The sequence below is a fragment of the Perna viridis genome, chromosome 2 (genome assembly GCF_037379345.1).
Source record: "Perna viridis isolate PV_CMFRI_1.1 ecotype Kerala chromosome 2, ASM3737934v1, whole genome shotgun sequence".
Taxonomy (NCBI): Eukaryota; Metazoa; Mollusca; class Bivalvia; order Mytilida; family Mytilidae; genus Perna; species Perna viridis.
Window position 1 is genome coordinate 7,123,407 of NC_142446.1, and position 14,540 is coordinate 7,137,946.

General features: G+C 32.1%; 1 protein-coding gene across 3 annotated transcripts in view; it reads right to left on the minus strand.

The window, feature by feature from the left end:
• Positions 1 to 3,089: 3,089 nt before the first annotated feature.
• The window catches only part of LOC148623488 (serine/threonine-protein kinase PAK mbt-like), a 31,105-nt gene continuing 19,654 nt past the window's right edge, over positions 3,090 to 14,540 (minus strand). For all 3 annotated transcript variants that reach the window (XM_088565319.1, XM_088565320.1, XM_088565318.1), the window contains 4 exons: positions 12,952 to 13,078; positions 10,835 to 10,960; positions 8,751 to 8,885; positions 3,090 to 8,501 (listed from right to left, as the gene is read on the minus strand). In XM_088565319.1, coding sequence (XP_088421445.1) covers positions 8,340 to 8,501; positions 8,751 to 8,885; positions 10,835 to 10,960; positions 12,952 to 13,078 — 550 coding nt within the window. In that variant the 3' untranslated portion in view covers positions 3,090 to 8,339. The remainder of the gene's footprint in view (positions 8,502 to 8,750; positions 8,886 to 10,834; positions 10,961 to 12,951; positions 13,079 to 14,540) is intronic.

Genomic DNA, 14,540 nt, shown 5'->3' on the forward strand with positions numbered 1-14,540 from the left:
ATCTGAAAGGGGAAATCCTTTGTCTTGTCTAGGAGTTATATCGACATTGTATCCCCTAGCGGGTGGATGTCCTCTGTATAGACATGTATTACCTCCTAAAAAGTCTTTCACTTTCTGGACATGAAGTTGTATCGAATGTTCTTGTCCCGCTATATGGCCACGGGTTGCTGGAAGATCACTAACTTTAGAGGCACGTGAGAGCACGTCACGTTTACTGGAAATTCGTGACGGAATATCTAGTCTATTAGAATGTCTGGTTCGATTTGATGTTCTAGACAACAGACCAGTACGTTTATCATTTGATTTAGAAACTCTAGTTTGCACATCCTGATGGTTATGTTCTTGAAAGTTTTGTTTTCTGAAAGGAAGCTCGAACTCAGACACAGCCTTCCCTTCTGGAATTCCTCTTGATTTTTTATCCTCTCTAAGAGGTATGTGTATTGACACTGGTCTCTGATTATTAACCGACGGCAGATGTGCGGGTGTGATGACAGAATCTGACACCGATGTATCCCGGTAGGTACTAAAGGTAAATCCCGTTTTAATATCACTTCTACTCTGACCAACGGAGCCCGGTATTCTACTCCGTTTGGTTTTCTTCTGTGTAGTTTTGTTAACGTATGACTTCAACAGTTTCATCACCAATTTGTTTTTCTCGTCTTCAATCTTAGCAATGCTCCGTTTTGTTTCCCGGATATCGTGATCCATCTTCACCATACATCTATCCTCTTGCTTCTCCAGTTTTTTTATGTACTGATTTAACCGTAGATGTGCAGTTTTGTTTATTTTGTACACACCCTTTAAATCCATGTCAAAATAATTTACGGGATCCTCATACTTTGAAGCCATATTTACATTCCAGATAAGGATACTACTATAAAGACAATATCTGATTCCGCCTTACTTTGTCGATAATTGAAAGCGATTAACAAAACCATTGGTATAATAATATAGGCCTTAAAATTGTTTATTTCTGAAATAAGACACTGCACACTTAACTAGTTCTATTGTACTGAGTAAAATAACCGTCCACAAGTACAGATTATATCTTTGAACACTTTCTATGGGACTATCAACAACAATGAACGTCCTTGGTAACATATAATTCTCTAGATCCCAGTCTGCCATGGGGTATGGCTGTTTTTGGTACAATCTACTTGCACTCATTATTATCCAGACATCAGGAAAATGTTTGTTTAGTGTGCCTTTTGGTCCCTCATTCCTAATAGGTTCAAACATAACCCCATTAATCATTCCTAGTCTTGTTTTTGAGATATAGCACGTTGTAGTACAATTTCAAGATCAATTAACTTGATCTCAACAATAGTAAATAAATAAAATACTTGGTTCTTGCCCTATTTGATCCCTCATTCCTAACTAGTTCAAGTCACAACCCTAAAAATAAATCAGTCTTCCTTTTGTGGTATGACATCCTGTACATTGTCAAAAATATCCAATCAGTTATTGTTGGGACATGATAAAAATGTGTGTTTCTGGCCCCTAATCCTAGTTAAAGTCAAAACCTTCAAAATCAATCACAGCCTTCTTTTTGTGGCATGGCACCTTATGGCGTAATTAAAAATAAAAAGCTTTGCTGAACATATGACAGTAGCCAGTTGAACTATATTCACTAAGAGCAAGTGTGGACACTAGGGGTTTCATTATTTTTTACAATGCAGGTACCTTTGGTTTTGTATGAGGTACTTTTCATTTTGTTTGATAAAAATGTATGAAATTTCAAAATTCTGGAGGTACCTTTCAGTAGTATAGAAGGGTAAAAGTACTTGGTACCGCCTCTTAATGAAAGGCCTGGGACACCATATTAGTTTTTGACACACTTTAACATAGGGACTTTCATTGTGGGCATAACTGGTTGGATACGATGTTTTGATATTCAATTTTAGTAAAATGTTCTGCTTTCAGTCATTAAAATTGGATGAAAAATATGAAAAAAACACAGACTTCCAAAAAATGATAGTTTTGGCCCCTTTGACCCCTTGTTAATCAAGAACAGTGAGAAATATTCTAAACTGATTGAAAATGCAAGAATGGACTTCCAGAAAGAATCTCATGAAATTGGACCAGAAATAAAAGAAAAAAAAAACTACTGTACGACATATCTGAAATCTGATTGAAAAATGCAGGCAGTGATTTTCCTCAGGAATCTGATAATATATTTTTTTTAAAATTGGACAAAAAATTAAAAAGTTTATTTATAGGGTGTAGCCCAACTTCGGCTTCCAATAGACTGAAAATTCTAGATGCTATTTATAATCTGTTAAGTATACTCAACATGGTATTTTGTAAGAAACAAATTTAAATAAACATCTATTTTACCCATTTTGGCTCCTTTTTGGTAGAACGGTAGGGGCCAGAGACCCCATTTTCATCAAATGACAATATATCAAAATTTCATGATATTTGTTTCACTACAACTCAAGTTATCCCACTAAAAAAAAAAAAAAAAAAAAAATAACAACAATGACAATGCTGATGACAACCTTGACAGCATCTTAACATAATAGGACCACAATATTGCAGTTGTATAAAATCCATACATATATATTAAAGATGTTGCTTGGAAACCAATTTGTCTACAGACCCCAGAAGACGATAGCAATGACAGTATACCATTATATGACTACTTTTTGCTGTGAAAAAAACTTACTTAAAATCAAACCAATTAAAACTTAAAAAAAAACAAAAAACTGTGACTTACTTAAAATCACACCAATTAAAATTTAAAAAAAACTGTGACTTCCTTAAATTCATACCAATTAAAACTTAAAAAAAAGTGACTTATTTAAAATCACACCAATTAAAAATAAAAAAAAACTGTGACTTGCGTAAAATCACACCAATTAAAATTTGCATCATGGAATTATTTACCAATCTTATGTGTCTTCAAATCATATGATTTAAATTCACAAATTTGTTTCAGGAAAACATATAATTTTGTGTGTTCTTCTAAAAATCCTTAAACACAAATGTGTACGGTACCTTACAAGTAACAGAAAATATTACTTGCACACTGACACAATCTATATAATCATAAACTTAAGAGGGCCATTAAAAAACTACAATATCAATATGGTTAATATTGTATTTATTTTCCTTTACCAGACTGTAAAGTTTTAGAAGCATATATATATACAGCTTTATACATAATGTTTCATTGTTTTTCCCCTACCCAATGGGGTAAAGTTGATTTCAAATTAATACAACCAGTAATTCAAATGATCAGATTTGACAAATACACAGATGTTATCGATACATACAAAAAAGTACTGTTTGTTTTGTTTTAAACTTCTAAAATAAGAATGTATATGATATACGAATGACAATGGGAACACACTGTGCCCCATAAAGCTTTATTTGGCACTGTACCTACAATTTGCTTCAAACAAAGTGAAAATAATTCAGAATTAGTTTTATTTCTACAATAAAGCTCTATCTATATCATTACATGATATTAATATAATAGTATGGACATTTCCTATATTGCATAATTATAAACTTACTTTGAATGCTTAATAATAATAAAAAGTTAGTTGGAGGAAGATGAACTAATGATCTTTGATGATCAAAACTATGGTTAATACTGTATTTATTCCAGGAGAAAGGCTATGGTAACCAATGATGATATACTACTAAATGAACAATGCAAATTGATGTGACATACAAACCAAACCAAACCAAACTCTTTAGACACTCCCGCTAGTGCAAACATGTTCAGTTTTAGCACGTCACAATCACCTGTCCTTGTACTGTTGGAGAAAAACAAGAGGTAGGAAGGAATGCATGCATAGGATACTGATCTCATTCAAAATAATATTAACTTCCTCATATTCCTTAGGAGGTTGAAAACCTATAAAACTAAATACAGCTTATTATGTAAAGTTGTGTATAAGATATTAAAATTTTTTGACAAGCAGAGGCAGTGAACCAAGTTTTACTTAGCAACAAAATCAAATTAAACAGGAATTGGGGGTTGGAAGAAGTGAAATTACTACAAAATATATGTTGAGGTAGGGATTACTATGCTGTCATGTAGGCTGAGAATAATGCCACCTCATTTTTTTCAGACTTAAGGGCAAGGTGTTTCTAATATAGGACCTCTGCTAACATAATAATAATGACAACCACAATTGTCCAGTGACTTATGGTTCATAAATCGAAATTTTAATTACAACTAAAAGATAATTTTAATACATTTATTTTAATGAGACTTTGAATAATGAAAAATTCAGTCAATACTATTTAATTAAAACAATGATATGTTGGGTCAAATTAATGCCCAGAGTGTTGACCCATAACAGAAGGGGTGTTTATGGATGTTCCCAGCCTGAAAAACTCTAATAATGTTGTTAAAGTACATAGTTGAAATATGGTAAAAGGTCTTACTCCATATATTAGGAACAGAAGTCCTTAAACACGTAACATCTTCAAGTTATCTCCCCTTAAAGGTACCAAACAATAGTTATCTTTTTTTTTATGTGCATCAATAAATGATGCCACACCTTCCAACATGGTTCATCAAAATCCATTTCAGTGGTATAGGAACAGTTGTAGTTTTGGATGGACAGGGTGGTTCCAACTTTACAACCCATAACTTTGTTCAGAGGGCATTAAAATTAGCTAAGTACCTGCACGTTTTTAAAGAAAGTTTGGAAAACTGTTTGTTGAGGAATGTCAGATTGGCACACAAGGGTAAGAATTTGTGGCAGATGCATAAAAATAGAAATAGAAGTTAAAAATAAAGTTGCCCTCAGAAAACTTTCTAAAAACTGGACCAAACAGAAATGGTATTACATCCATAGCGAAGATATTACTATTATAATATGTATTGACCTTATAGACATTAATAATTACTAAGAACTCATTATATTTCAAATGGTCAGCACTGAACTTATTTTAAAAAATCTATCTTTATTATGTTTACTTTCAAACTAAAATACACAATGTCATAATTGTACATTGTTAGAATGTCTAATTATAACATATATATACCCTATATAGGATTATAGAATCAAGTTTATCTGGTTGTTGTACTTTATTTCTACTGTGGGTCCATAATTCATTATTTAAACTGCTTAACAAATGAACAATAATTACAAATGACATCAATATTTTTTTCTATTATTAACTAATTTGTAACATAAATGATTCAATGTATTAAAATAAATTAAAGTATTTTAATAAGATTGGCTTATTTAATAATTGTTTATACTTTAATTTGGCTTTCAAGTTACTACTAAAGGATTCACAGAACATTTGATACAAGTGTATATAAAGCATTTTTGTTTTGTAGAAGTATGAGGAAGGTATTCCTACTGAATAAGTCCCTTTTAATTAAAACTTAATTATCATATTTTCAGTGTAGATCCAAATCATTATATTTTTGCAGTTTAATTGCAGAAAAAAAAATGTTTTGAACATAACATTGGTATCCTCTCACACATCAATATCAAATCAGATTGTATTCAATTAAAACTTAATCTAAGATCAGTCTCTAATTTTAGTACTACCAGTTGCATACATGCCAACCCTACTGCTTCAGGCGGTGATCTACTGATTTTCTGGTGTTTCTACTGCCTACCGACTTCAGAAACTTTTCTACCAATTTCAAAAATCATTACCAATTTTTCTTCATCTTTATTTAATTCAACTCTACGTTATGGTTGAGTCCATAATGTGACAACTTTGCAATTACTGGGGGAGTTTAATAAAGGGAAGTGAAACACATGACCAACATAATCTATAACCAAACCTTTTCATTGGCTATTTAAATACATATGCACCAATTAAAAAAGTTTATTGGCGCACTAGATTTTGAACTTGGGGAAAATTCCTGATACAATACAATGATGGGGGATGAAGCCCAAGAAATGGAAGTCCAAGTTATGAAGCGTTATGACAATACAGTCAAGTCCTTATGGATCGATAAATTTCCCTTCATAAAGGCCTCACGTAAGGGAAACATGTATGCATTTTGTGAATATTGTCGGACAGACAATAAACCATGCTGGGCTAGGGGACCTCAACAAACACACTGCCACATTAAAACATAAGGGCAATGCAAAAGACATCACTCCTTATCAGGTTATCCTCCAAAATGTGCCCAGGATGCAGCATTTTGCTTCCAGGATAAAAAATTTTTCTGAGGAGGCAAACCCCCCCTACCACTTTTGGTTCCAAAAATGTTGGCATGTATACAGTTGTTAATGAACCCAAGTTAGTTTTACCCAGAGTTGATGTGGCTTTGTTTGACATAGTAGTTCACTGATCACAAAAGATTAAACTAAGATGACAAGGCAGAAGATTAGTGTATTACAATTGATCTACTTGCTCAACAAAACCTTATGATTATACTATTTACATCACAGAATTAAAATACAAACTCTTCTTCATAAAATAATATAACTTTTATGTAAATAAAATTTAAAATGTATATAAATAACTAGACAACCTAATATGCCTAATTACAGCTGATATGTACAAGCAATGTCTGTATATAACAATAATATCATATAAAAGTCTACACAGTAAATATAAAACAATGATAAATGCCAAGACGGTTACACACTAGCCTAGTAAAGAATGGATACTTAGTGTGTTTTATCTTAAAAAATACACACTAACTGTTTCAACTGGCCAAAAAAACTGCCAATTAAAGTCCCAAGAGAAGTTATCTAGTAAATATCCCAATACCTTATCAACAGTTCAGTAATCCCTTTGTTATAGAATATCAAATATTTCAAAAAAGTTTTACCTCAATACAACCTTGCATAAAAAATTATAATAATTATCTGCAAATAAGTGTAAACATTAAAAAAAAATTCATGTAGTCATAAAATAAAATAATAAATTAAATTTTTAAATGGTGAACATGATTCAAAGCTACCTTCCCAAGTTCGAATTGTAGAAAAATAAATTTAAACAAGAGGCTCCCAGGAGCCTGAATCGCTCACTTGATAAAATTTTGCCTTTCAAGGGCAATAAATTAAACAAGAAGTTGTCCAACAATTTGGACTCAAGAAAACTTTGATAGCACTTATCATAAGGATCATTTCAGTAAATGAAAGTCTAAATCTATCATAGTTTTGAAGACTGGTTGAAAACTGTAAAAAAAAAAAAAAAACTCTAATAAGAAAGCGTCAGACAAATTTTATGCCTGAAGGCTTTTGTTCTCCTAAAAATAAGGATCATTTCAGCTATTGACAGAATTTGGCTATACCTAATTTTTGGAGATATATGTGAAAAACCACTGTCTGACCCCTATGTTCTATTTTTAGTAACAGTGGCCATGTTTTTCGACGGATCAAAAATCCCCAAATCAGTTCTATGCAGGATACCCCAAGGAACATTCATACCAAGTTTGGTTCCAATTGGTCAAATAGTTTCAGAGGAGAAGAGTTTTGAAAAATTGTTGACAATGACGGATGCCAAGTGATGGCAATAGCTCACCTGGCCTATGGCCAGGTGAGCTAAAAATGTGACTAAGGTCACAATATAAAGACTCCAGAGTGAACAAATTACTTTATTAACAACTCTAAGCCTGCAGCAAAAATCTTGGAGATGCTTAGATAAAAAAAAACATGGAAATATTGGACAATTGACTGTCAATGGTGGAAAATGTGCAGCTTAGGAGAAACAAACTGAGATGATACTATATTGATGACTAGTTACATACATAATGATTTCCATATGGAATGTCACTTGTAAAACAGCTCAACATAATGATATGTATATTGTAAAATAGCAAACATGTACAATCTCATTCATTAAAAAAATACAATGTCTTTAATATGACTATGTACACTATGAAAATGCTTTCTGTGCACCATATATAAACCATCTTATTAAGTGAAAACTAAGACCAGCTATTTATCTCATTAAATTATATACTATGTAAATGGTGATTAACAAAGAAAACAGTAATAAGCCTTCCATAGGGACTAACATACATCACTTTCAAACATACATCTCTAAAAACTTAATAAAAAGTATACATGCAGCAAACTTAACACATGGGATGTGTATTAAAGTAACTAAACAAGATTTACTTGTTTCACACTTTCTATTTGCTGTAGAAAAAAAAACACTACAAGAATGTTTATGAATCATCAGGCACATACTGTAATCCTGTAGTTAACTTTCAAATCTATAAATCTGAAGACTATCACAGATTAAACTGTAACTTTATACTACTATGACTTCCTCAAAAACTATTTACTTCATTTTATTCCCCTCAATCACTATACAATTAATCATCATTATAACGGTAACAATTCTACTACGGACATATTTAGCACTTTTGACTTTCTTCATCCAAGTCATTAACATGGACTATGCCGAAAACTTCTCATCAAAGGAACAAGGCAAGACGGTTTGTCAGCTCCACGTAAAAATGGGTGCTGTGAGAGTTCAGCTGCAGAGGCTCTCTGCATTGGATCTCGTACTAACATCCTTTCAAGAAATCCTTGTAATCGTGGGGAAACCTACATTACACAATTATATTTAAAAATAAATAAAAGATTGAATTTAAAGATAAGTGAGTTGAATATTTTTACTGCTTTCTTCTTTCCTAGAACTTCACTAGCATGAACTTTGTAATAAGCTAAACAAGTTGATGTAAATAGTAATTCATTTTAAGTGTAACAAGTATTTAGAGATAAACATTTCAATATGAATCTTATATATCAGTACATTATAATTACAAGTACTGAAAAGTATACTATTTCTCTTACCCTATGAGCATTCTTAAGTTTAGGTGGTGGCATGTCTCTAATCCTACGCATGGCTTGGAGGGGAGGTTCGTTGAAGAAAGGTGGCTCACCATCAATCATTTCTATCACCATTATACCTAATGACCATACATCAACCTGAAAAAGTCGTACAAAATCTCAATTATTTGAGATAAAGCAAAACTAGGCATTCTTCTATATTTAAACAACTTCAATATAGACCATTTAAGCCTATCTACAGCATGACATACAGAACCAAAAACTACTGTATTAATAATAAAATTACACTATACATTCTCCATCATGGTATAACATGTTTGAAATTGCCTATTACAGACAATTAGAATTCAGAAACAAAAGACAATTTTCTACAAACACTTTACAGACCATGTTTAAAAATTGATTGTTTAGGAATATTTAACAGTTTTATGGACACTGTATAGGATAATAACTCCCATCTTAGAATGTTATTAAAAATATAATAAGATGCTATGTGAGTTTGTGATAACCGTACATCAGAGAAATGCTTGTTTCTATTATTATTATTATTCCTAAACTAATCAATCAGAATCCCCAAAATCAATCACAGCTTTCTCTTAGTGGTATGGCACCTGAGGTATAATTTCAAAGAGATCCATACATTTTTACTGTTATTGTTGGGACATCAAAATGTCCACAACAGACAAAGACACAAATGCCATATCATTATCAGTAAAATCAAACAAAAATTAATTTCTGACCATTTGGACAATTTATCTGATAATATTGAAGACCCCACAAAATTTTAACTTATATGAAATCAATCTCATTCTCATTTTTATCATTTTTTGGACCAAGTTACTATTTGGACAACAAGGATCGACAGAGGAGAATAATAATCAGACAACTATGTGGACACCAAGGGTCTACAGAGGAGGATAATAATCAGACTATTATCTGGAGACCAAGGGTCTATAGAGGACAACAATCACTTAACTATGTGGACACCAAAGGTCCACAACAATCAGGTAATTCTGCAAAAACATATGTCTCCCCTTCCCGCAAACTGTTCTGAGGAGAATTGAAAGCTATGAAGGTAATGAAATGGTTTCCAATTTTAGATTATTTTCAGTATGAATTTCTATCAGTATTTTTTAAGTCGCTGATAGTGTTAGCGACTTCTTGCACTTGTAATTTCTGTATTTAATATTTGCATATGATTTGCATTAATGTGTAGTTATACACCACATAATTCAGCAGATCTTTGCCGTGTTCATCCCCACAGCGTTATAGTTCTTAAATATCATACATGTGTTCTACGTGTGTTTCTTGCTTGAATGAGAACAGGAAGTTTACATGAAATGGTCAATTAGCTTTGAACATTACCCATTTTCTGATTCAGGCACTGAAGCTAGTCACAAGACTTTATAGGTCATATGCATTAGCACATTCTGACATTTATGAATATTCATTGCCAGCTGCTTAATCTGGTTCATAAACTGGTACCCTGTCAATATTATAAGTGACCCAAAGATCGCTTTTTTTCAAATTTCTATGTTCAAAAGGGCACAACTCCTACAAAAATTAGGGGATCAAAATTTCCTGATAATATACACATCTACATATGAAATTCCTGCCACATACAAAGTTTCGTAAAATTCGGTTCAGTCATTTAAGAAAAATTGCAATGCCAAACTTTGTATTGGACACAAGCCAAGGACATATGGACCTGCCAAAAATAATACGTCTCCCCACCAAGGTGGTGGGAGCCATAACTATGTGGACAAAAAGGGACAAAAGAGATAATAATAAGCAACTATGTTAAAAACAATCGAGTAACTATGTGGACACCAAAAGTCTACCTAAGACAACAATCGAGAAACTATGTGGACACCAAAGGTCTACCTAAGACAACAATCGAGTAACTATGTGGACACCAACTGTCTACCTAAGACAACAATAAAGTAACTGTTGACACCTAAGTAACTGCCATATAATAATCAACTTGCCAGAATGAGCTGCTTGATTTTATAATTATATAACCTGAAACTTACAGGTGTCACAGAACTTCAATTTGTATTAAATATCCTCAACATTGAAGCACTTACCTCTGGACCATATGGTAGTCGTGAAATAACCTCAGGAGCCATCCAATATGGTGTGCCAACTAATGACTTCCGCCTAGGTAACTCTGGTGAAACTTGTGCACAGAATCCAAAATCAGACAACTTCACCTATAAAACATTTGCATCTTTTAAAAAATTTACCAAAAAAACAACTCAAAAATCAAAATTCTTTCAGCTGAGCCCAGCAGCTAGTTATGACACAACTTAATATTGATCTTACAATAAAAGTTTCATTTACTATATACAATATAGATAGTAGTGATTTATTGAGTTCTTCCAAGGTATTAAAAGTTTGATACAGATCTGTTTACACTACTTGATGTCAATCCGTATTTTTCACAGTATTCTATGGATATGATCCATAAAATCCTGAACTTTCTTAAATTTAAACAAAGGTACCAAGACGATATTCACAATCCGTAGAGCGTGATTTGCCGTCAAAATCCGTAGAAAATACCAAAAATATGTGGAAGTAAACACTTCTGTTGATAACTTAATATCTCGACTTTTTTCACAAATTAAAAAAACACCACAATATTTTCCAAATGTCATGCAGATGTTATTTGATGTTACTGGTTGTTTTTATAATATCTATGCACTATGATTCAAAATTAATAATTACAGACTGATACATGGCCTTATTATTATTGCCCATTTGAACAAAAATGATAAGGAAAACCTCTCTAAACCAAACCCCTTTTGGACTGTAGAATTCAGTCAGTTTGGACAGGTGTACATTAAATACATTTAAACCATAAATGGCTAGTAGATGAAGTGTGATGCCTATTATTTTGCTTCTACATGTTTTTGTTGCATATGACTTTTCTCTCTATACTTATAGCAGCATCAATCTCCATAATGACACTAGTTGATTGTTTATCTGCAACATAACATTTTCTTGTTGTTCTTATTGCCTGATAGATTACTATATCAAGCTACTAAAAACAAAATTTGCAGTTTCAAATGACAAAGTTTTGTCGACTGTGACTTGGCCAATGAACAGAATAACTTCTCACTAAAGAGACGAGAAGTTTCCAATTTTTAGCTGGGCAAGATTTCCTTCTTTTATCCATGGTTTGAGACAGAGGATTGGTGATTTCGCGTAAAAAAAGAGTGGCACAATTGAATGAATGATCATACCCTACCGATATCAAATATGTGTTTGAAAATTATATTGAAATAATAATTTAATCAAGAACAAGCACTTATTTGCTTATGCTGTTTTGAAGTGACCTAAATTTTACGTCTGGTCATGACATTTCAATGGCCTTATATGTCATGATCAGATTACTTGATGTGAAAAAAAAAAACAAAAAAACAATCAAATATCCCATTAAAAGTCTCAGACACCCTTGGGCAAGATGTAATAAATCTATAACTTAGTGGAGACTCAGAGATTTCCCTATCTTGCACTCATACAGGTGTTAGATTCTTAATGTCTCATCAAGTTTGGATCAGTTGAGTAGAAGTGAAATCAGTGCTACTCACGAGAGTGCTGACCCATGTTATCTACCCAAATATTATACAGAAATTAATGTTTATATTACATGTACAAAATCAGTGTCATTCCAATAAAATATGTGATAATTTACAATAAAACATACACATAGTATAAATCTATATAAAAATAATATCAGTAAATGGAAATTTCCAGGTAATATGCACGAATCCTTACAGCATACAATTTTGTGAAACTCTTCCGGTAGTTTGAGGGGAGTTGCAAAGAAAATTACCATCTATAACTTTTTTTTGGTCTATTTGAAAGAACCCCAATGCATGTGTTACACTGGATAATAACCTGCAACACTGGACCAAAAATGTATTACAGTAATTCCTACAACTTATTAATACAGTAAATTCAGATATTTAGAAGATTGTTATAATGAATCTTTGCACTAATATCTGTTGTCACTGCAACTTACAATGTTCAGGAATACAGAGAACAGGAAATAATTTTAAAACATTTTAGATTTAAATGGTATTTAACCATTAATGCAAATATAAATTTAGTATTTTTTATTAAAAATTACCACCTCTTAAGGTGTATCAATATTTCTTTACATAAATTTGTCATTATTATTTTCTCACTGGTTACATACCCTTCCATCATGAGCCAGAAGTATGGAGTCAGACTTAATATCTCTGTGTATAACACCATTTCTGTGTAGGAACTCCAATGCTTTCAGACAAGCCTTACACACAGTTGCTATCTGATGCTCATCCATTCTAAAAAAAAGTTGTAAATTCCTAATCAAAGAAACAACTAGTATAAAAGAGGAGTAGAATAAGTTTAGTGGATTATATAATAAATATACAGTTTCTGAATCTTTTTTGTAGACCTACTATAACAATATCTGATTGACTACAGATATATGCTATTGGGGGCTAATCCAGGAATTTCAGGTTAGGGGCTTAATAAACATATATATACCAAGTAGTTCATGTTAAGAAAGTGGGATATTTTCAATTCATATGATGATAATGGAATTTTATCTGAACAATCTATAATGATGACTAATTAAAATTTTCTGTACTGAACAAGAGGCTCCCAGGAGCTTGAATTGCTCACCTGTTTCAAGTTTGGCCTTTCAAGGGCAATAATTCTAACAAGGAGTTGTCAGACAATTTTGACTCAAAAGAAGACATAGGGAGGGCATATCATAGGATCATTTCATAAATTGAAAGTTTCTTTTTCAAGATATTTGCTGAAAACTGCTAAAAACATCATTTTCCACCTTTGAAGGGCAATTACTCTAACAAGACATCAACCAACATCTTTGATCCAAAGCAGATGATTTTTATAGGCCTTATCGTAAGGATCATTTCAGCAATTGAAAGTTTCTATCTATCATAGTTTCCAAAGCTGCAAAAAACCTGTCATTTTTTTTGCCTTTCAAGGGCAATAACTCTAACAAGGCATTGTCCAACATCTTTGATCCATTGCAGAGTTTTGTTGGCTTATCATATGCATCATTCAGCAATTGAAAGAATTTGGCTTAACCTAACAGTTTTAAAGTTTAATTTCAGCAACAGCTGCCATGATTTCAATGGATAAAAAATGCCCACATTAGATCCATGCAGAATACCCTAAAGAACATTTATACCCAGTTTGGTTCTAATTGGTCCAGTAGCGTCAGAAGAGATTTTTTAAAGAAATAACATTAAAAATAGCAACAAAAAAAAAATTGAAAAAAATAAAAACAGAAGTCTAGATTACTTTATTGATGTATTAAACACCCTTTAAACATCCGTGTTGTGAAAAAAGCAAATGTTTGCAAAATTTTCCTTTCAAATCTTGAGCATAAAAAATTGCTTTGGTAATAATTTTTGAAAATGCAGGCAAATTCATAGATTTTTTTTACCCACGAACCGCTGATTCAAGTAATCAACAAAATATCCTTTTTCTCTAACCATGAAGAATTCTACCGACAAAAATGAATTAAACCAGTCAATGAAAAATATATGGGGCTTAAAATTGGGAAAAAGTTTTATATGAAGTTTCGGATGAAAGATGATTGGATTTGTTAAATATTCTGCATAATGTAGTCAGGTTTTATTGTTTTTATTGTATGTTCTAATTAGTTATGTTCAGCGACATGCTCTCAAGCTATCATAAGTTTTAAATTGTTATGCTGGTTTCCTATCATGATTGAACAACTATAGAACAAACAAATGCCTACTATGGTGT